This window comes from Salvelinus sp. IW2-2015, linkage group LG4q.2 (genome assembly GCF_002910315.2).
Source record: "Salvelinus sp. IW2-2015 linkage group LG4q.2, ASM291031v2, whole genome shotgun sequence".
Classification (NCBI taxonomy): Eukaryota; Metazoa; Chordata; class Actinopteri; order Salmoniformes; family Salmonidae; genus Salvelinus; species Salvelinus sp. IW2-2015.
This window is the reverse complement of record NC_036843.1, coordinates 5,595,635-5,619,230: the sequence shown is the minus strand read 5'-3', so window position 1 is coordinate 5,619,230 and position 23,596 is coordinate 5,595,635. Positions and strand designations below refer to the sequence as shown.

At 41.9% G+C, this 23,596-nt stretch overlaps 1 protein-coding gene across 9 annotated transcripts in view; it reads right to left on the bottom strand.

Annotated features, from left to right (window-relative positions):
- Window positions 1–828: 828 nt before the first annotated feature.
- The window catches only part of LOC111963166 (ephrin type-B receptor 3-like), a 101,782-nt gene continuing 79,014 nt past the window's right edge, over window positions 829–23,596 (bottom strand). For 3 of the 9 annotated variants that reach the window (XM_070443330.1, XM_070443331.1, XM_023986421.2), the window contains exons 13-16: window positions 21,796–21,981; window positions 21,166–21,365; window positions 14,966–15,121; window positions 829–4,822 (exon numbers count right to left, since the gene is read on the bottom strand). In XM_070443330.1, the coding sequence (XP_070299431.1) occupies window positions 4,714–4,822; window positions 14,966–15,121; window positions 21,166–21,365; window positions 21,796–21,981 (651 nt within the window). In that variant the 3' untranslated portion in view covers window positions 829–4,713. The remainder of the gene's footprint in view (window positions 4,823–14,965; window positions 15,122–21,165; window positions 21,366–21,795; window positions 21,982–23,596) is intronic. The other 6 variants (XM_070443332.1, XM_023986424.2, XM_023986428.2 and 3 more) reach the window with 3 other exon arrangements.

Here is a 23,596-nt window from a genome sequence, read left to right as displayed (position 1 = left end):
TTTTGTTTTATAGTATTTTTTTTATAAATTAGCACAAACATTTCTATAAAACTGTTTCTGCTTTGTCATTATGAGGTATTGTGTGTAGATTGATGAGGGGAAAAAAATGATTTAATCAATTTTAGAAGAAGGCTATAACCTTGCCCATAGCGATACAGATGAAAGATGCTATTACAGGCAATTTAACAGACTGTTGTTGGACCTAAAAGTCCTCAAGCTGTTTTTAAGGAGAAAGATAATAATGTGGCCTAAAAGGTGGATAGCAAGAAAAAGAACTGGTGGAAGGTGAGTGGGAAGGGAATAAAAAAAAAAAAAAAATTGGAATACGGTACATTAAAAACAATTACAAAAGTAAAGGCTGGGAATGGGGCTTGTGTTTGTTTTTGTCCAGATCACTATCTTAAATTAAGGTGCTGTTGCAAGTATCAAGTAAGACTATTTTGAAAACCTAAGTGCGAGGACTGTGTTTATATAATGTCCTGAAGAGGTGCTTTCAGCAGAACACTGACAGCGCATCAATCGTCTGAAATATGTCAATTTGGTTAAGTAAACAACTGTCGGATAAACAACTGCAAATGCCTTTAATTTCCTATCAGATTTTAATATAACTGTCTTTCAGTCTACGTTACGGTTTACACGTTTCTTAAACTTTGTTATGACTGTAAAGATATAACTTTGTATTTGTCTTGGTATTTATTTTGATAAGAGAAAAAGAAGACTGTTAAAATGAATAATGCATGTCAATATTGATAGTTTGTTACTAGTAAAATATAATATAGGCCTATGAATATATGAAATGTGTATACAAATTCATCACACCACTCAAAAGACTGGTAAATAATTTAATTGCAAAAGGGTATTTAAAAAATATTTCTACAAGAATGCATTTTTTTTAAATTAATTTGTTTTTTTTCTTCCGCACCATCATTAAATACATCTCAATGCTTTCAAAGAGGAACAAAATAATTGCAAATCTCAAAGGTTTCTTCCTTTTCCTCTCACTATACATGTACAACACTTGTAAACATCTCACTTTTTTCGATATGTATTTGGAAAGTGACGAGAAGACAGGCATATTAAGTGAGTTTGTTTAATTTTTTATATATATATTTATATAAAACAGTGACAGATGAAGAAAAACATTTCTGAAAAATATTCTATCGGAAAAGGTTAGGGGTTAAAAGTCGTGGGGTTAGATGGGGTGGCGTGTGGAAGGATTAGGGGGTAGGTAGAGGAATGTGAGGCGAGTGTTAACTCCGTATACTTTCAGAGAGATGGGGTGATTGGCACAGAGAGAGATACTGTATCTACCATAAATGTATAGACTGCGGACTGGATTGGTTCAGTAGAAAATTAAAATACTAGCACCTATATCCACACTCTCCATTCACATGTCAGCGCTAAGCAGAGATACTGGTCTGTAAGATATGATTAAACAAAAACACAGAATGATCAACAATCGTCAACTCTCGACAATTCAAGGTCCTAAGTATGAAACATCTGTTAGGAACATCTCCCTACAGTGTGAAAAATCTATTTGTTCCAACAATATGTTCAGAGTTGATGTGCTAATCATTTTAAGATATGTAGCTGCAGCATCAGAGCTCATCACTCATTCAGCTTCTTTTCCCCCCCAAAGCATAAACCAAGACCTAGCACAGCATGTGCAACAAATCAATAGTTCAACCGAGCTCTGAGCTGCCATTTTTCATGAATGGGCATGTCAAACATCTGATTGTATTCAGCCTTCTCCATTGTTCACATTCATCAACCGAGTTCTATTAAGTCAATGTCCTAGCTGATGTAGCATTTGTACCTCACCTCAACTTTGAGAGCATTATCATTGTTATCACTATCATTGTCGTACAGTGCAACTTTTTCGGGTTAGTAAGCCCTTACATGGGACTCATTGAACTGGAATTGCCTCTATTTTAAAAGAAGATTAAATGAAATCAAAATAAGGAACACATATTTTTTGCATAATATCTGTGATGGCTTCAGAGGGTTCAAAAGAAAGTCTTAAAGAGTAATATGGCAAGACTTGATGCACGGTAGACAACAGAAACTGTCTGGAAGAGAATCTGTGGGGGCCAGCACTGCAAGTACCACCCTGCCCAATACAGGTGGTTCATCCCATCTCTCAGCCCCCAATCCCACTCCCCTCCTACTATAACACTGATGGTACAGTCCTAGGGGATGCAGCTGCTATCATTTACAATGAGCGCTCCAGATTGCTGCCTGTCTCCAGGCCAAGGTTGTTGGTCCCCGCACTGTACTAATCAGGCAGAGCCGCAGAGCCCAGACAGAATGATTGCAACCTGAACAGGAAATAAATACAGATAATTATAGGCCGTCCATCCGTATGTCTGCGCTGGGCTGTGAATGTATCCCTCGGAGCAGCAGATTGGCCACTGCATTAATCAGTCTGACAAGCCGGGTCCAAGGGGCCACTTCTCTGAAAAAAGTGGACTAGGGCCCAATCACAGAGGTGCACACACACTGAGCCCCTTGACGGAGCTCCGTCTACAGACCTATCGGTTTAAGAATGGTCTCTGTAACAGAGCTATACAGTGGTTGTAACGGACAATCTTGGTAACGGACAATATCGAGATGTACAAACACAAAATAAATTCAATAAAATCTCCATAGACCATTGGGTGTGTCAACTGTGTCGGGAAGTTTCATTTGGATAAAGGTGCATGGAAGACAACTACTGACAAGTTCACATGGCTACACAATATATTCTTCTTTACAGACGATTGAGAGAAGGGATGGTACAGCTAAAGATCCAGTCTTGGCGATCACCAATACAATTTGGCCTGAAACACACACTCTCAACATACCCACTCACACACGGAAACATACACTTGAAAGGAGAGGGAGGTTGTTGGTGCAGAGTGTATACCCCTCGTGGTCGAACCACGGTTTACCCCTTGAAATGCTAAAATCATTGCAGCTGTCCCTAACTTCTCTCTACCTTTCCCTTCCTCACTTTCTCTCTCTCTCTCATTCTATTCGTCTTCAATCCCTCGCTCTCTGCTCATTTCACTCAGAATCAAACGACGTCTCACAACAACACTTTCCCAGTTTCTCAAATAGCATTTTGTTTTCATGTTATTTATCTTATTTTTTGTTACAAAACATTACAGGCTGTTTAGAACAACAACAAAAATACATTATCCAATTTTATATGCATGTTTTTGTAATAATCAATGATTTGCCGAATCCTCTTGGGTCTTTTCGTTTCCTCTTAATTGTTCTTTAGAATAAATCCACAGTTCGAATGGCCTCTTGTCCAAGTGGAGAGAAAAATAAATACACTGGGTGGAAGTATAGAAATTTAGCTAAAGTTTTAGATACATTATTTATCCAGGTATTAGTAAAAAGAAAGTTACGGTGTCTTTCGTGCTTGCCCTCAGTTGTTGTACGATGCATATATATTTCCAAATGTTTGGATTTCAATAAAAAAAATGTTAACAGTTGTCCACAGAATATAGCGTAATTGTTTCCGATATAATTGTTGCTTCTTGTCACTGTTCAGTTCATGCGTTAATTGTCCATGGTGGCGATGTAGCTGAAGCTGTATTGTACAGTATTTTGTTACACTCATACGTTCGCATACACACAAACACACATACATACTCACGCACAAACGCAAGCACACACAAAAGGCTGGTCGGTCTTTGTATTGAGTTGCCACAGTCCTCGCCTAGCTCCTCCCTCCCCGTCACACAAAGCGTCCAACAGGAGTATTTAGCTCTGACCAGCCATCTTGAAACACAAATCTCCCCAAAGTGATGGAACAGAAAAACATAAATGGAAGGCTGATGTAAACAAATTAACAGCAATTCTAATAATAAGAAAAACACAGTTGATGAGCCAAAATGAGCCAATGGTCCCAAACTTTGAGAACATCCTGAGTGTGCGTTCCCCCAGGTTTTAGAAAAAGGTTGGTTCCATACTTTTGGCCCTGGTTAGGCCAAACTAAGCTAAGCAGCTCTCATTTAACCTCTTGACCTCTGTGACCCTCTGATTTACCCTCTTCCTCCACGTCCTTCTTAGGCATGTGCCCTTGTACATAATAATACACCTTCAATATGAAGATGGGGAATAACACACACACACCAACAATAAAACAATTTCTATCGTTTTCATTTATCATCTTGGTGTCCAAACACTTTTTTTGTGTACGAACGCTAGTTCACGTTTTCTGCTTTTTTGAAACACTTTATACTCAGTGTTCATCCTTTTCCAACTGTAATGTCCGTCAGGGGGATTTCCGACAGATGTTGGGGTAGGGTCAAGGTTCAAGGAGATGGATTTTCACAGGAGGAAGACTAAGTTCAGGATATAAGAGGTGGGAGGGGAGGGTTTAAGTCCTGGCCAACCTCACAAACACACACGCACGCATGCAAACGATCACCCCACACTGAAACCAGTGAGGCACGCATGGGATATGGGTTCTCTTTCTTGTCTTTAGACATTTCTTTTTTACAAAATGGAAAAACATTGGACTAATAATGTGGAACATAGAAACATAAAACGTTGGCGTGGAAGAAAAATAAGAAAAACACAAGTTCGAGGCACTGCAAGCCAGTTTTGTTCTCATCTGATTGGCAGAGATGGTCAGGCAGCTAGGGTTTCCTATTGGCTCTCTCTCTGGCACAGTTCCTCCCCATCCTGTCTGTCCATCTGTCTGTCTGTTGGTCCATCTCAGACCTGGACAGGCAGTGTTTGGTTCATCTGTAGTCTCATGTCCCGAATGCTGCCTAGAATCTTCTTCTGGTGGCCGGCCAATGTCACCCCTATCCGAAGAAGGTCTCTGAGAAGAGAGAGAGAGAGAGATCAGGCATAAACAAAAATAGGTCTAAAACTTGAACCAAAAAATGTTTCTGGGCAGGAAAACATTGGGTTCTAATTATAAGATGTAGATAGGGAGTCCTAAGCACGCCTTTCCTACTCACTTCTCAGTATTTGGTATTCAGACACGTAACGCGCTCTACAGGTGTGGCTACCTTGCACGCTCTGAATAAATGTCATTCAACCTGCTGAAAACCCTCACACTTGCTGGCCAACGGATTTTTCTTGTGGAGTTTTCATTCAAATGGCATCCCTTTAAATACGGTGTAGCTTTTAGTTAGATTTTTTTTTCCGACAGAGTAGAATATATTAAGAGAATTTGTTAAATATTGGCTCTCTCTCAGGGGTGCGTGCTCAGTCCCCTGCTGTACTCCCTGTTCACTCATGACTGCATGGCCAGGCACGACTCCAACACCATCATGAAATTTACCGATGACACAACAGTGGTAGGCCTGATCACCAACAACGACGAGACAGCCTATAGAGAGGTGGTCAGAGACCTGGCCAGGACAACAACCTCTCCCTCAACATGATCAAGACAAAAGGAGATGATTGTGGACTACAGGAAAAAGAGGACCGAGCACGACCCTATTCTCATCGACGGGGCTGCAGTGGAGCAGGTTGAGAGGTTGAAGTTCCTTGGTGTCCACATCAACAACAAACTAACATGGTCCAAGCACACCAATACAGTTGTGAAGAGGGCACGACAACCTATTCCCCCTCAGGAGACTGAAAAGATTTGGCATGGGTCCTCAGATCCTCACAAGATTCTACAGCTGCACCATTGAGAGCATCCTGACTGGTTGCATCACTGCCTGGTATGGCAACTGCTCGGCCTCCGACCGCAAGGCACTACAGAGGGTAGTAAGAATGGCCTAGTACATCACCAGGGCCAAGCTTCCTGCCATCCAGGACCTCTATACCAGGCAGTGTCAGAGGAAGGCCCTAAAAATTGTCAAAGACTCCAGCCACCCTATAGACTGTTCTCTCTGCTACCGCACGGCAAGCAGTACCGGAGCACCAAGTCTAGCTCCAAGAGGCTTCTAAACAGCTTCTACCCTCAAGCCATAAGACTCCTGAACATCTAGTCAATGGCTACCCAGACTATTTGCAGAGTGCCCCCCCCCCCTCTCACCCCTTCTTTACACCACTGCTACTCTCTGTTGTCATCTATGCATAGTCTCTTTAATAACTCTACCTACATGTACATCCTACCTCAAATAACCGGTGCCCCCGCACATTGACTCTGTATCGGTACCCTGTATATAGTCTCGCTATTTTTATTTCACTGCTGCTCTTTAATTACTTGTTACTTTTATCTCTTATTCTTATCTGTATTTTTTTTAAACTGCATTGTTGGTTAGGGGCTCATAAGTAAGCATTTCACTGTAAGGTCTACCCTGTTGTATTCGGCGCATGTGACTAATCAAATTTGATTTGATGTGAAAATATATGCATATTCGTCTCTGTTTCAGCACCCATTGGTAGATAAAAAAATAGGTTAAGGAAAGCATTTATGAATCATAAAATAACAGGTTTGGAGAGCCTTTACGTGGTTTGATTAATTCTGAAATTGCCACATTCAGTTCTTCAACGCATGGTAATGTTGGAAGTTTTGTGTACATACATTGCCTTCAGAAAGTATTCACACCCTTTACTTTTTCCACAATTTGTTGTGTTACAGCCTGAATATAACATTTATTAAATTGAGTTTTTGTATCACTGGCCTACACACAATACCCCATAATATCAAGGTGGAATTATGTTTTTAGACATTTTTACAAATTAAGTAAAAATGAAAAGCAGAAAAGTATTGAATCAATAAGTAGTCAACCCCTTTTTTATGGCAAGCCTAAATAAATTCCGAAGTAAAAATATTCTTAACATTTCACATAATAACTTGCAAGGACTCACTCCATGTGCAATAATAATGTTTAACATGATTTTTTAGTGACTACCTCATCTCTGTACCCCACAGATACAATTATCTATAAGGTCCCTCAGTCGAGACAGTGAATTTTAACCACAGATTCAACCACAAAAGACCAGGGAGTTTTTCCAATGCCTCACAAAAAGGGCACATATTGGGGTAAAGTAAAAAAAAATTTTTTTTAAAGCAGACATTGAATATCCCTTTGAGCATGGTGAAGTTATTAATTCAACTTTGGATGGTCTATCAATACACCCAGTCACTACAAAGAGACAGGCACCCTTCCTAACTCAGTTGTACATTGATCTGGTACTGGTACTCCCTGTAAATAGCTCCATTCTTGTGCATTTAATTTTATTCCTCTTGTGTTACTATTTCTTATTAAATGTTTTACTCTACATTGTTGGGAAGGGCTCGTAAACAAGCATTTCGTCTGCAACGTGTAGGGAGTTATTCGGCACGTGACAAATAATATTTGATTTGCCAGAGAAGAAGGAAACTACTGAGGGATTTCACCATGGTGACTTTAAAACAGTTACAGAGTGATATGAGAAAACGGAGGATGGATCATCAACATTGTAGTTACTCCACTATACTAACATAAATGACAGAGTGAAAAGAAGGAAGCCTGTACAGAATAAAAATACTCCAAAACATGCATCCTGTTTGCAATAAGGGATTAAAGTAAAACTGGAAAAAAATGTGGCAAAGAAATTAACTTTTTGTCCTGAATACAAAGTGTTATGTTTGAGGCAAATCCAACACATCACAAAGTACCACTCTTCATATTTTCAAGCATGGTGGTGGCTGCATCATGTTATGGGAATGCTTGTCATCGGCAACATCTAGGGAGTTCTTTAGGATAAAAATAAAACGAAATAGAGCTAAAGACACAGGCACAATCCAAGAGGAAAACCTGGTTGTCAGCTTTCCAACAGACACTGGGAGGCAAATTCACCTTTCAGCAGGATAATAACCTATATCATGAGGCAAAATATACAATGGAGCTGCTTACCAAGATGACAATGAATGTTCGTGAGTGGGGGGGGGTGATCATTGTCTAGGAACAACCAACTTGACAGAGCTTGAATACATGTTTTAATAATTGTACAGTCCAGATGACTTACCAAGAAAGACTCACAGCTGTAATTGCTGCCTAAAATGTATTGACTCAGTACTTATGTAAATGAGATATTTATTGAAAATGAAATACAGAAATGTGACAACATTTCTAAAACCATGTGTGTAGATATATATATATATATTTTTTAAATACATTTTGATTTCGGGTTGTAACATAAAATGTGGAATAAGTCAAGGGGTAAGCCACTGTAGAAATATAATAGGGAGAATATTGTACAATAGTAGGCTATACCCTTGTCTATTGCCTGGACTAACCATGGATCTGTGTGATGACACGCCCAAGTATTGCGCCATGCATCAGGTTCAAACTTTTGCTGCCTGGTCTGCGCTCCACTCCATAATGATTTAATTAGTGACGCGTTGACAGAAAATTAAGGTAAACAAAACAATGTAATTAAATGGAATGATAACATAGGCAATACCAACAGTAACTAACAGTCAATTGTCAGTTTAATATATGTGGTTATTAGGCCTAATGACGGTCGATACTGACAGTGGCTAATGTTTAACATGATAGAAATAGGAGACAGAGAACATCGGGGTAGCCGTTAATTAAAACATTCAAGAATGCCCATCCCTGCAAGTTAAAAGGGCGTACCATTTAAATTCAGCGTAATGGCATAGCATTTCATAAACAGTACTGTGGGAAAGTTGATATGCTTCAGTTTGCTGCCATATGACTGGTTTCACATTTGTCTCCAGAGATAAGGTAAAAGAGATATAGAGCAAGTGTCATTTATATTTACAATTCCCTTATCCAAACGGATTACTCATTTACCAAGCTCTTATCAAAAGCTATTATGAAGTTATAAATTGCAGAGCTTGGAGAATGCTTTTATTTATATCGGGAAAAAAGTCGATTTCTTTCCCACTTGGAACAGTTGGGTTCGCTAGACCTTATTAATGGTATACTCACGCGTAAAGGTGGTGGAATTATTAGGGAATAAAGTCAATGTCAGAATACGGCATATCTGTATACACACCTCCGCCACACCTTCATTTTTTCGACCCCCCCCCCCATAGGGCATTACATGGACTCTACGATTTGGTCCTGCCGTACATACCTACACGTACACTACGGTCACAAGATGCAGGCCTCCTTATTCTCCCTAGAATTTCTAAGCAAACTGCTGGAGGGAGGGCTTTCTCCTATAGAGCTCCATTTTTATGGAATGGTCTACCTACCCATGTGAGAGACACAGACTCGGTCTCAACCTTTAAGTCTTCATTGAAGACTTATCTCTTCAGTAGGTCCTATGATTGAGTGTAGTCTGGCTCAGGGGTGTGAAGGTGAATGGAAAGGCACTGGAGCGACGAACCGCCCCTGATGTCTCTGCCTGGCCGGTTTCCCTCTCTCCACTGGAATTCTCTGCCTCTAACCCTATTACAGGGGCTGAGTCACTGGCTTACTGGTGCTCTTCCATGCCGTCCCTAGGAGGGGTGCATCACGTCGTCCCAGGCTTTTTTGCTCTATACTCGACTTGAGTGGGTTGAATCACTGACGTGATCTTCCTGTCCAGTCTTGCGAGACCTGTGCGGTGGAGGAGATCTTGGTGGGCTATACTCAGCCCTGTCTCAGGGTAGTAAGTTGGTGGTCTGTTGATATCCCTCTAGTGTTGTGGGGGATGTGCTTTGGCAAAGTGGGTGGGGTTATATCCTGCCTGGTTGGCCCTGTTCGGGGGTATCGTCGGACGGGGCCGCAGTTTCCATCGACCTCCCTCCAGTATCTATGCCCCGGGGGGCTAGTGTCAGTCTGTCCTATCTGGTGAAATTCTCCAGTGTGAACTTAAGTATGCTCCCTCTAATTCTCTCTCTCTCTTCCTCCTCTCCCTGAGGCTCTGAGCCCTAGGACCATGCCTCAGGACTACCTGGCCTGATGACTCCTGGCGGTCCCCAGTCCACCTGGTTGTGCTGCTGCTCCAACTCCACTGTTCTGCCTGCGGCTATGGTACCCTGACCTGTACACCGGATGTGCTACCTTGTCCCGGACTTGCTGTTTTCGTCTCTCACTCCTTCTCTCTCTCTCTCTCTACCGCACCTGCTGTCTCGACCTCTGAATGCTCGACTATGAAAAGCTAACTGACATTTACTCCTGAGGTGTTGTCCTGTTGCACCCTCTACAACCACTGTGATTATTATTATTACCCGGCACAGCTAGAAGAGGAATGGTCACCACTCACAGCCTGATTCCTCTCCAAGTTTCTTCCTAGGTTCCTGCCTTTCTAAGGAGTTTTTCCTAGCCACCATGGTTCTACATCTCCATTGCTTGCTGTGTGAGGTTTTAGGCTGGGTTTCTGCATAAGCACTTTGTGACATCTGCTGATGTAAAAAGGGCTTTATAAATACATTTGATTGATTACATTTGATTGACATATGCCAGTAGGTTTAAATGAGAACAAATACAGTTTGCCCTTGTGGAAACAGTTGCAGACAGCAGTTATCTGTGTACACCAATAAAATGTCTTCCTTGTGTAACAGTATAGCTTCTGTCCCTCTCCTCGCCCCTACCTGTGCACGAACCAGGGACCCTCTGCACACATAGACAACAACATAGTGCACTGATACCTGGGCCAGATGTAACATACTTCAATATCCTGGCAGGTGGACGAGAGGAGGAAAATAGTAAGGGGGAAGGGAGGTTAATATTTTATCAGTGCTTTACGCCACTGTGGGCCAGCTGGTGCTTTTCACGTCACTAAAACCAATCTGCCAGCCAGCCAGCCAGCCAAACAACCTGTCAGTCGAGAAAACAAGTTAGTTATTGAGAAAACCAAGCGAGTGAGGAAGTCAGTCATGGAACATTCTGTCAGTAGCCCATCAGTTATTTCTGCAACAGACTGTAAGTCAGTGTGTCAACTAGTCAGTGATCGAGAAAATAAAATAAGTTAGTAATTATGTCAGTCAAAGAACAATCAGTCAGTAGCCAATGGCTTATTCATATAACAGACTAGACTGCCAGCCAGTGCGTCAACTGGTAGGTCATTTGATGGTGATTCGTCTAATCTTACACAGTCAGTTAGATGACAAAGCTGTCTTGAAAGACAAGACTGGAAGAGAACAGTAATCCATCCTTTCAATCAATCGTATAGCAGTCACCCAGGTTGACTTGTCTTTTAACAGTTTCTCAAACTGTCTTCATAGTTCAAAAGAGGACAGAGAGAGTTCACTCCGAAATGCGAGAAGCAATGGGGAAATATGAAAATGACACCCACACAGAGGCCTTATTAAAGAATGGCTGCTATGAAAAAAGCTGCAGCACCTGTTTGGCCGCAGTCAGTCAGACGGTGTAATCTAATCGTCTCAGCGGTGTTAGTTTAACACTAAGGCCTCATGTACCGGGTTGTTAGGAATAATTTCACAAGGACTCTCTTTTCCGCTCTTTTGTTTGTTTTTCCCTTGCCGATAACGAAGGAGAGAGCAAACCACGGTCGGCATCTGGGGGAACGATTAGCAAACCACGAGGGCCCAGCGCCTGTCTGGATCCTCTCCGTTCACACAGACAAAGACACACATATATTCAACCTTCTACACAGACACCATGCCCTTTGCAAGTCTGCATGTTTCTGTTGTCCTCTGCATTTGCACACACACAGACAAATACACACACACACACACACTGCATACTACCTTATCTCTACTTTTACTACGTATTTTGGACATGAGACTTTTATTGTTATTATTGATATTGATTCATGTACTGCATTGTTGAGGGAACTAGCACATAAGCATTTTGCTGCACCTTTGTACCTGCTGTAAAGTGTGTACACGACGCAAATTTCTTTATTTTATTTTGATTTAACACAAACAATTTTGCCTAAATGAAATCAATTGTGTTTTTGTTTCCATTGCAATCACTCCAGCAACGGAGGATAAAATGATCATAAATGCAAGCCATTAGAGGAATTACCTACCATCAAGAGCAGGAGAGAGCCACTGTACAGCACACTTGTCGGCCTGCCAAATTGAAACAAATCCCCTATTATCCACCTAACGAGGATGATATATCGATCATTATTATTATAATTCCTTTATTTGATAACAACTAGCCCCGTTTCCATGACTTCTATGACACACATTTCCTGTTATATAAATAACGTGCCAAGCTGGCTCTGAAAACGTTGGTCATGTTCATTAGGCCCCAAGTGAAAGAAAATGGAATGAAACAGGGAGGGACTACCAGGACTTGTCCAATGACAAACGTTCTTTTTCATTTTGCGTTGCAAAACCTTTTATAACGTTTTGTTTCCTAATGAACATGACCCAGTTCTGTGTCAACTCTAGGTTATTATTGCTGGAAGGGAAGGTGTCGTGAGGTAACGTGCACTATGGAGGAAGAGTGTATGTAGTGTCCTTCAAGTCTCTCCAAGATGAGGAAGAACCTTCAAGAGAAGTGCTTTTTTCCTTATTGTGTTTTCACTTCAGGGTCAATTAGTGTTTGTGGACCCTTATCCCAAATGGTCTCTCACTAGTTTTACAACTGACTAGATATCCCCCTTTTCCTTTTCAATCACATACAATGAGAACAGTAACAACTGCAGCCACCATTATTACCAAAGCAACTCAATTTGTAGTGTTACCAACGCTGTCCTGGTTCATACTGTACAATCTGTGTGAGAACTGGGCCTCTGTGAGTTAATATTTAAATGCAATTTGAATGTCTCCAGTCATGTAGATTTCAAGGGCCATGCTCTCATTGCACCCTAAGGATGTCTACAATGAGGCCGTTTGAATTCACCATTCTATTTGGTTGATTAAAATTGACTATTTCCCAACTACGTGGTAGGCCGGCGCCGAAAACAGTGAAGTGGATCGATCTACTGTATGTCGCGGGAGGGGATGATTTTTTTGCACATGACAATATTCTTATGATTGTCAAACTTGTTGCCACCTTCAATTCTTGCAAATTTTTTCAGAAAATGTATTCTGAACAAAAACAGAAATGCAAAATGCAACAATTTCAACGATTTTACTGAGATACAGTTCATAAAAGGAAATCAGTCAATTGAAATGAATGAATTAGATCCTAATCTATGGATTTCACATGACTGGGCAGGGGCGCAGCCATGGGTGGGCCTGAGAGGGCATAGACCCACCCACTTGGGAGCTAGGCTCACCCACTGGGGAGCCAGGCGCAGCCAATCAGAATACATTTTTCCCCACGAAAGGGCTTTATTACAGACAGAAAATCTCCTCAGTTTCATCAGCTATCTGGTGTGGCTGGTCTCAGACGATCCCACAGGTGAAGAAGCCGGATGTGGAGCTCCTGGGCTGGCATGGTTACAAGTGGTCTGTGGTTGTGTGACCAGTTGGACGTACTGCCAAATTCTCTAAAATGACATTGGAGGCAGCTTATAGTAGAGAAATGGACATTCAATTATTTGGCAACAGCTCTGGTGGACATTCCTGCAGTCAGCATGCCAATTGCATGCTCCCTCAAAACTTGAGACATCTGTGGCATTGTGTTGTGTGATAAAACTGCACATTTTAGAGTGGCCTTTTATTGTCCCCGGCACAAGGTGCACTTGTGTAATGATCATGCTGTTTAATCAGCTTCTTGATATGCCACACCTGTCAGGTGGATGGATTATCTTGGCAAAGGCAAATTCTCACTAATAGGGATGTAAACAAATGTGTTCACAAAATTTGAGAGAAATAAGCTTTTTGTGAATCTGGAAAATTTCTGGGATCTTGATTTCAGCTCATGAAACATGGGACCAACACTTGAAATGTTGCGTATATATTTCAATACTGTCTGCTCAAGCAAATTTGCTCAACCTAGAACCAATCAGAACTCCTGTACATATGCCTCGTGATGAAGGCATTAAATGGCCTGCTTCTATCTAAGATCGAAAAACAGTGTCAGTGTGTTAAGAGGAACTAACATTATCTACCAAAGACTAAAGATAATTATCTGTTTTTGAGTGCACGTTGACCATTTAGACAATTTATCAAAGCTAGCCAATGTTACAGTTGACTAGCCTAGCCAGCTAAAACTATAAACATCAATGTGATGTGTTTCATTAGCTATCACTCTGTCAGTGAATAAAATGTTGAATTATGTTTTGGCAAGATTGTCTCATTTCAAGTTAGCCGCAGGCTTAAATTAACATTCAATCATATGATTTAATAGAAACCCAAATAAAAGCATGTACATAAATGTGTGTGTGTCATTTATGGTAGAATGGAGGTTAAAAAAGGACAGCTGCACAGGCATATTAGCCACTGGTGTAGCCTACTAGGGCTGTCACCGACAAAAACAAATCTTGGTCGACCGAGAGTCGTCCTATTCTTTTGACAAATCGATTGGTCTAAATGTTTAAACTTATTTTTTATAGACCGAAACCCTCGGTGTTTGAATAAAACCAATTACATATGCACTGACCTTGTCTGATGCATTTCACCTCCGGATGAAAAGTATGCCCAAAGTAAACCGCCTCTTACTCAGGCCCAGAAGCTAGGATATGCATATAATTCGTAGATATGGATAGAAAACACTCAAAAGTTTCCAAAACTGTTAGAAATAATGTATGTGAGTATAACAGAACTGATGGCAGGCGAAAACCTGAGAAAAATCTATCCAGGAAGTGGGATTTTTTTCATGTTTGTAGTTTTCCATAGACTGCCTATACAGTTTCCAATGACTTAGGACTCAGATTGCACTTCCTATGGCTTCCACTAGATGTCAACAGTCTTTGGAAATTGTTTCAGGCTTGTATTCTGAAAAATGAGGGAGTAAGACCACTCTGAGTCAGTGGATAGTGGACCCACCGCCTAAGTCACTCACCCACACTCTACTCTTGCCATATCAACGAGGCCTTTTGAACTGAACTAAACTGAATTGAGTTTGATTCATTTGAATCGACTATTCCTCGATTCACTCAATCACCCTGCTATCTTGCCACATCAATGGGGCCATTTGAGCTGAAACAAACCAATTTGCAAGTGAACCAACTCATGTCTCAATGAAGCCATTTGAACTCAACTAAACCAAACCAAATATAATTAATCGGAATCGACTCATTCTTCACTCACTCTGCTGTCATCTGGGCCACTAGATCGAAGGATGCGAAGCCGGCATTGAGGAAGTTGTCGCGATAGCGACTCATCTTGATGGCATCCAACCAGTCTCCCACGGTGGTGAAGGTGGTGTAGTCAGGGACGCATCGGTCGAGCAGAGGCTGCGATGCCCTACAGGAGGGAGGAGGAGAGTGAGACAAAAGAGAGAGGGTTAAGGTCACGCCTCGCCTCCAGCACCAATGAAATCTCACTCCCAATCCCCCAAAACGCCACCTCGCTCTCCCCCTCGCTGCCCTTGTAGGGTCAAGGGTCAATCGCCTCCGTCGCCTGACGTAACCGCCTTTGGTTACCGTTGGAGACTGGCTTGGCCGGGCGTGTGTGTGTGTTCTCTTTGGTATGCTGACCAATGTTAACGAGACAAAAGGCGTGCAAACAACACAATACGGCGAAGATGGAAAGACATTTCCTCAAGAATCTCTTGGACAGCGTGGAGATATTTGTGGACTGTCAACATGTGTGTGTGTGGTGTGTGTGTGTTGTGTGTTGGTGTGTGTGTGTGTGTGTGTGGTGTGTGTGTGTGTGTGTGTGTGTGTGTGTGTGTGTACACTTGTCGTCACCCAACAGGGCCCTCGGATCTCCAAAAAACCCAACCACCCCTGATTGATGTCATAGATAGGGGGCCTTTGCAGTTTTAATAAACAGCAGTGGAAGTTTGAAAAGAGAGGGAGAGCGAGGGTGAACGAAGGAAGGGGGGAGAAAAGGACAGATAGAAAAAAGGGGGAAGAAAGAGGAGAAAGAGAACCTCTGTCTCTGTCTAGCTCTCTCTCTCTGACCGCTCTCTGCTCTGTTGATCCTTGTCGTCTTTTGATGGCATTAGATTCACAATCAAAGGTGGATGGAAAAAAGAGAGGGAGCGAGTTAATAAGAGTCAATACAGAGGCTCCATTGAAGGGTTGACTGCTGCAGAGGGATAGGAGGAGTGCTCTTTAACAAGGCCTGCGCTTCAGGGCCCCAAGGGTTCGGGCTAGCCACCATCAACCATCAGACACAGTTCCCTATTAATAGAGCACTGTTAGCCACTTTCTGAAGTCTCGTACTGAAGCGGAAGGTGTCTAGCCTGATCCCAGATCTGTTTGTGCTATCTTGCCAACGCTTTATGGTCAGTGGAAAGACAGCCATAACAGAGGATGTGGAATCAGGCTAGAAGCTGTTTACCATAGTCAAAGGAAACCAACGGCACTGGGAGAGGCCACTAAGGCCGTATGTCTCATGTTATGAGGGGCAGTTACCTGAGTGGGTACTCCCAAACTGGAGCCCAAAGGGCAAAGGTGTTGTGACTGTTTACTCATGGTTTTTGGTGAGCGTTTTTTTGTTTGTCTTCAGTGTGAGTGGTGAAAGACACAGATCATTGGATTTTTCCGTGTCAGGCTACATGGGTATGCATTATGAGGCAGACACACCTGACCGCACATCGCCGCCACCCCCTTTACACACACGCACATACACACACACACCACACACACGTACCACACACACTCACTCGCACATGACAGGACACCTCCACTTGTATTGTATGAACTATAACACGACTCCCAAACCAGTGACAAAAGTTATCCTAGCTACCGCTAACCACTACAAAGCACTAATGTCACGCCGGACGTCATGGTAGCTCATCTCTCACTCACTCTTTCCTCATTAGGATCGGCGGGGGGCACACGTCTCCACTGGCCCGTTTAAAATATATTTTGCATATTTTATATCGTTCAAGTCTTTTCGCGTCACTCTTAATCTAGCTAAATACTGGCTAATTAATCTAACTTAATCTTCCCAGCCATCGCCATAGCTACAGCTCCAGATCCCCGATGGAATCACCCCCTATTCCTCCTCACCCTCTTCCCCCTTCGGGCTCTTTCCATGAAAACTACAGAGGAATGTAGCATGAGGATATCACTAAATATGTGAAACCATCGATCTAAGAACTTCCTTGCAGGAGCTATGGTTGCCTTGAGTGCTTTATTGAGCAATGGTAAATCCACATTTGCATTGACAACACTGGCCAGTTTTTTGGTGGCTTAAAACTTCTTGCCACTAGGGGGGTGCTATTTCGACATAGCACAAATGTGTATCCAATGTAAACGGTCTCCTACTCAATTCTTGCTCGTACAATATGCATATTATTCTTACTATTGGATAGAAAACTCTCTCTAGTTTCTAAAACCGTTGGAATTATGTCTGTAAGTGAAACAGAACTCGACTTAGAGCACTTTTCCTATGTCTGTGTGAGAATGGGAAATTTTATCATCTGCTTTGAGACCTGTCTTTAACTTTGCCTGTCTTCTATTGGTTGAGATGCACTGCATACGCCTTCCCCTGGCTGTTAGCGAATAGGGAGAGTTGAAATGACGTGGCTACGTATTTCCCAAAGTTTTTAAATTGATTGGAACCGAGGTGTCCGACCATTCGGGACTTCGCGCTGACGCAAAGAGGGTCTTGGCATGTCTTTTTAGAACGTCTGGTTTTAGCTCCTAGAAGTATCCGGCTCTGTTTTTATTCGCTATAGGCTTTAAAGACATCATAATCTTGTTATTTTGAACCGAATTATACCAGTTTAGGTCAGTATATTGCGATTTTCAGGTATTTATTTCCATGGCGCTGTAGAAACGTGGGTGTCTCTCTCTCGAATGCCATTCTGTACTGCTAATTGCAACGTCGAGGGAAACATTCTCCAACCCGGCAACGATTCTTTTGGCCAACGGACACCTTCCACAAGATTCTGATGGGAGTTCAGCTAATAGTAGGTACTATTTATGCTGATAAAACGTTGTTCTGTTGAAAAAGAAAAATGTATTAGACGCCATTATTTTCCATGTAGCGTTGCGCTATCGCACCCTKTATTGTACCCAGTATTGCRCAGTAAGGTTAATTTTAAAAATGTAATTCAGCGATTGCATTAAGAACTAATTTCTCTTTCAAATGCTGTCCAACCTGTATTTTTTTTGTCAAGTTTATGAATAGTTTTYGATAAGATTAGGTGCCTTTCCAAAATGGCGCCGGACAGATTGCTTGATTTTTTGCCCACTAAACACGTTGTGTAACCACGAATTGTGCGGCTAAATATGCACATTTTCGAACAAACTATATGCATTGTGTAATATGATGTTACAGGACTGTCATCTGAAGAATTCTGAGAAGGTTAGTGAAAAAATTAATAGCGTTTGGTGGTTTATAACGTTATTGCTATTTTTGGCATGAATCAATGTAACTGTGTGACTGACTTGTAGTAAGCTAAGATAACGCTATATTGTGTTTTCGCTGTAAAACACTTAGAAAATCTGACATATTGGCTATATTCACATGATCTGTGTCTTTCATCTGCTGTACGCTGTGTATTTTTAAGAAATGTTTTATGATGAGTAATTAGCTAATACACGATGGTCTCTGTAGTTATTCTAGTCATTTTAGTGATAGTTGTAATGGGGGCTGCAATTGTAAACTATGATTTATACCTGAAATATGCACATTTTTCTAACAAAACCTATGCTATACAATAAATATGTTATCAGACTGTCATCTGATGAGAATTGTTTCTTGGTTAGTGGCTATTTATATCTTTATTTGGTCGAATTTGTGATAGCTACTGATGCAGTAAAAAAAATGGTGGATTAAAAAAAGTGGTGTCTTTTGCTAACGTGGTTAGCTAATAGATTTACATATTGTGTCTTTCCTGTAAAACATTTAAAAAATCAGAGACGATGGCTTGAATCACAAGATCTGTATCTTTCATTTGGTGTCTTGGACTTGATATTTCATGAACATTTTATTTTATGATATCCCTGTAACTTTAGGCTAGGCTATGCTAGTCAGCTTTTGTGATGGGGGGGATCCCGGATCCGGGTTTGTGACTCGTGAAAGGTTAATGTTTTAGCTATGGGAAGTACTGTGTACTGTAGGCATTGCTGAGACACCGATATTTGTCCAGTGAAAAGTGTTATCGTTGTTGGCATGACTCGGGTGACTCTAGTACCACAGTCACCGATAAAAAATGGCACCGTCACTACTAAACGCTAGTCCAGGGGACACACTGTATTGCAGTAGACAGAAAACCAAAGAAACCCATTTCAGAGATATATATTTCTTCCTATTCTCTATAATGTAATCCATCACATACATACATACATACATACATACATACATACATACATACATACATACATACATACATACATACAGTACCAGTCAAAAGTTTGGACACAACTACTCATAACATGGGTTTTTCTTTATTTTTACCATTTTCTAGATTGTAGATGTAAACTATGAAATAACACATATGGAATCAAAATATATTTTATATTTGAGATTCTTCAAAGTAGCCACCCTATGCCTTGATGACAGCTTTGCACACTCTTGGCATTCTCTCATTTCAATTAACAGGTGTGCCTTGTAAAAAGGTCATTTGTGGAATTTCTTTCCTTCTTAAAACGTCGTTGGTGTAGGGGGCAGTATTTTCACGTCCGGATGAAAAGCATGCCCAGAGTAAACGGCCTGCTACAAAGTCATAAAAGCTAGAATATGCATATTATTAGTAGATGGATAGAAAACACTATGAAGTTTCTAAAACTGTTTGAATGATGTCTGTGAGTATAACAGAACTCATATGGCAGGCAAAAACCTGAGAAACAATCCAACCAGGAAGTGGGAAATCTGAGGTTGGTCGATTTTCAACTCAGCTCCTATTGAAGATACAGTGGGATATTGGTAATATTGGTAAGCCTTTTTGAAATCGGACACTGTGGCTGGATTTACAACAAGTGTATCTTTAAAATGGTGTAAAATACATGTATGTTTGAGGAATTTTAATAATGGGATTTCTGTTGTTTTGAATTTGGCGCCCTGCAGTTTCACTGGCTGTTAAAGTGGTGGGACGCTACCGTCTCACGTACCCTAGAGAGGTTAATGTGTTTGTGCCATTCAGTAGTGTTGTGACAAGGTAGGGGTAGTATACAGAAGATAGCGCTATTTGGTAAAAGACCAAGTTCATATTATGGTAAGAACAGCTCATTACTTTAAGACATGCAGGTCAGTCAATCCGGAACATTTGAAGTTTCTTCAAGTGCAGTCGCAAAATCCATCAAGCGCTATGACGAAACTGGCTCTCATGAAGACCGCCAAAGGAAAGGAAGACCTTGAGTTACCTCTGCTGCAGAGGATAAGTTCATTAGAGTTACCAGCCTCAGAAATTGCAGCCCAAATAAATGCTTCACAGAGTTCAAGTAACAGACATCTAAACATCAACTGTTCAGAGGAGAATACGTGAATCAGGCCTTCATGTGCAAATTGCTGCAAAGAAACTACTAAAGGACACCAATAAGAACAAGCGACTTCCTTGGGCCAAGAAACACGAGCAGTGGACATTAGACCGGCGGAAATCTGTCCACTGGTCTGATGAGTCCTTATTTGACAAGAACTACCTTGTCTTTGTGAGATGCAGAGTAGGTGAACGGATGATCTCTGCATGTGTAATTCCCACCGTGAAACCATGGAGGAGGAGATGTGATGGTATCAGGGTGCTTTGTTGGTGACACTGTCAGTGATTTATTTAGAATTTGAGGCACACTTAACCAACATGGTTACCACAGCGTTCTGCAACGATACGCCATCTCATATTTTGTTTTTCAACAAGACAATGACCCAAAACATTAGAGTTACCAGTTACTATGACCTCAACCCATTTGAGATGGTTTGGGATGAGTTGGACCGCAGAGTGAAGGAAAAGCATCCAACAAGTGCTCAGCATTTGTGGGAACTCCTTCAAGACTGTTGGAAAATCATTCCAGGTGAAGATGGTTGAGAGAATGCCAAGAGTGTGGAAAAAGGCAAAGGGTGGCTACTTTGAAGAATCTAAAATATATTTTGATTTGTTTAACACTTTTTTGGTTACTTCATAGTTTTGTGTTATTTCATAGTTTTGATGTTCTCACAATTATTCTACAATGTAGCAAATAGTAAAAATAAAGAAATACCCTTGAATGAGTAGTTGTGTCCAAACTTTAGCAAAATTCCCAGGTTTTCTAGAAATCCAGGTGTGAAGATAACCGGGTTATGGTTATTCTGGGAAATCTGTGAATTTCGGGATTTTGCAACCAGCACCAGATTGAAGTTGATGCTAACTAGGCTGAGATGGGCCAGGCTGTTTGACAGCTTAATTAAAGGCTTACCCAGAAGATTGCGTGCTGCTGGTGACCACCTTGAGGCTGGCGGCATTGCGGATAAGCTTGTCCAGCGTTGCGACGATCTGGGAGAACTTAGGCCGGAGGTTCCTTTCCTTGACCCAGCAGTCGAGCATGAGCTGGTGCAGCGCTGTGGGGCAGTCCATGGGCGGGGGCAGCCGGTAGTCCTGCTCCACAGCGTTTATCACCTGGAGGGTTGGATAAGAGTTAGATTAACAAGTGGGATAGAATCAGACCTACATCAAAATATAGAGGTCAAATCGAGGGAATATGGTTTTGAATTATGAGACAAGAAAAGGATAAGAAACAGGGTGATGACTGGGGAGAGAAGGGATGGGAGAGAAGGTGGGTTTAGAGTCAAGATAAGAAGAGTCAGGAGACAGGGAGAGGGAGGGTGGGAGGGGGAAGATAAGAGAGAGCATGAGAAGGGAGAAGGGGGCAGGGGGCAGGGGGGAGAGAGGAAAGGGAAGGGGAACCAGTTAAGAAAAAGAGGGAGTCAGAGAAGGAGAGTGACAGCTTGAAGATGTGACAGTGTTTTTCGGGAATGTTGAATGTCAAACTAAGTCAACTTAAACAAAGTCAAGTCCAGTAAAGTAAATAAAAGAAAGTTCCACTCACGTCCTGGTTGCTCATGTCCCAATATGGCCGCTCTCCGTACGACATCACTTCCCACATGACGATGCCGTAGCTCCACACATCACTGGCCGAGGTGAACTTCCTGTAGGCGATGGCTTCGGGGGCCGTCCAGCGAATAGGAATCTTGCCTCCCTGTGGATATGCGAATGAGTAGGTGAGCGTGAAATACTGGGGATGGAGTCACACACAGAGTTACACACATACAGAGGGAAGAGAGGGTGAGACAAACTTACACTGGTTGAGACACGTTTGATTATGATAAGATGCCAGGTAAAACTGAGGTACACAAATACCATACACACAAAACCCTGAACAACAATTTAATTGTGATTCTTATTGAATGTACAGTACAATTTGTGATTGAATAAAAAATAAATAGCAAAAAAGAACACTCACTAAAACCAATTTATTACCATTCATTCAAGACTTGACGTACACTATACTGTATATACAAAAGTATGTGGACACCCCTTGAAATTAGTGGATTCGGGTATTTCAGCCACACCAGTTGCTGACAGGTGTATAAAAATCGAGCACACAGCCATGCAATCTCCATAGACAAACATTAGAAGTAGATTGGCCTTCCTGAAGAGCTCAGTGTTTTTCTACATGGCACAGTCATAGGTTGCCAATTTTCCAAAAAGTCAGTTCGTCAAATTTCTGCCCTGCTAGAGCTGCCTGTAACTGTAAGCCCTGTTATTGTGAAGTGGAAACGTCTAGGAGCAACAACGGTTCAGCCGTGAAGTGGTAGGCCTCACAAGCTCACCGAACGGGACCGCTGAGTGCTGAAGCGCGTTGTGCATAAAAATTGTCTGTCCTTGGTTGCAACACTCACTAACCATTTCCAGACTGCCTCTGTCAGCGCAATAACTGTTCGTCATGAGCTTCATGAAATGGGTTTACATGGCTGAGCAGCCACACACAAGCCTAAGATTACCATGCGCAAAGCCAAGCGTTGGCTGGAGTGGTATAAAATAAAGCTTGCCGCCATTGGACTCTGGAGCAGTTGGAAACACATTTACTGGAGTGATGAATCACGCTTCACCATCTGGCAGTCCGGCGGACGCCAGGAGAACGCTCCCTGCCCGAATGTATAGTGCCAACTGTAAAGTTTGGTGGAGGAGTAATAATGGTCTGGGGCTGTTTTTTGTCATTCGTGCTAGGCCCAGTGAAGGGAAATCTTAATGCTACAGCATACAATGACATTCTTGATGAATCTGTGCTTCCAACTTTGTGGCAACAGTTTGGGGAAGGCCCTTCCTTGTTTCAGCATGACAATGTCCCCGTGGACAAAGCTAGGTCCATACAGAAAGGGTTTGTCGAGATCGGTGTGGAAGAACTTGACTGGCCTGCACTGACCTCAACCCCATCGAACACCTTTGGGATGAATTGGAATGCCGACTGCGAACAGGCCTACATTTGTGCCCGACCTCACTAATGCTCTAGTGGCTAAATGGACTCTCCCCGCAGCAATGTTCCAACATCTAGTGGAAAGCCTTCCCAGAAGAGTGAGGCTATGTCATGACGTTGGCCTGTGGGTAAGGTTTATGACCCCCCATAGATACCTTTCTACCTTCCCTCTCTCTTGACTCTACAGAGGGACTCTTGAATAGCCTTTGTTGAACATAAAGAGTCTGGGAACATCAAACAAGTGGAGGGAAAGGAACCATATTTCGATAATAGAACCAGTTGAACATATGCATTGGTACTTAATGAATATGATGTCAGTTCGGTTGTCATCTGAGACATTATGACTGATGACAGGACGACCTAAACTGTATCT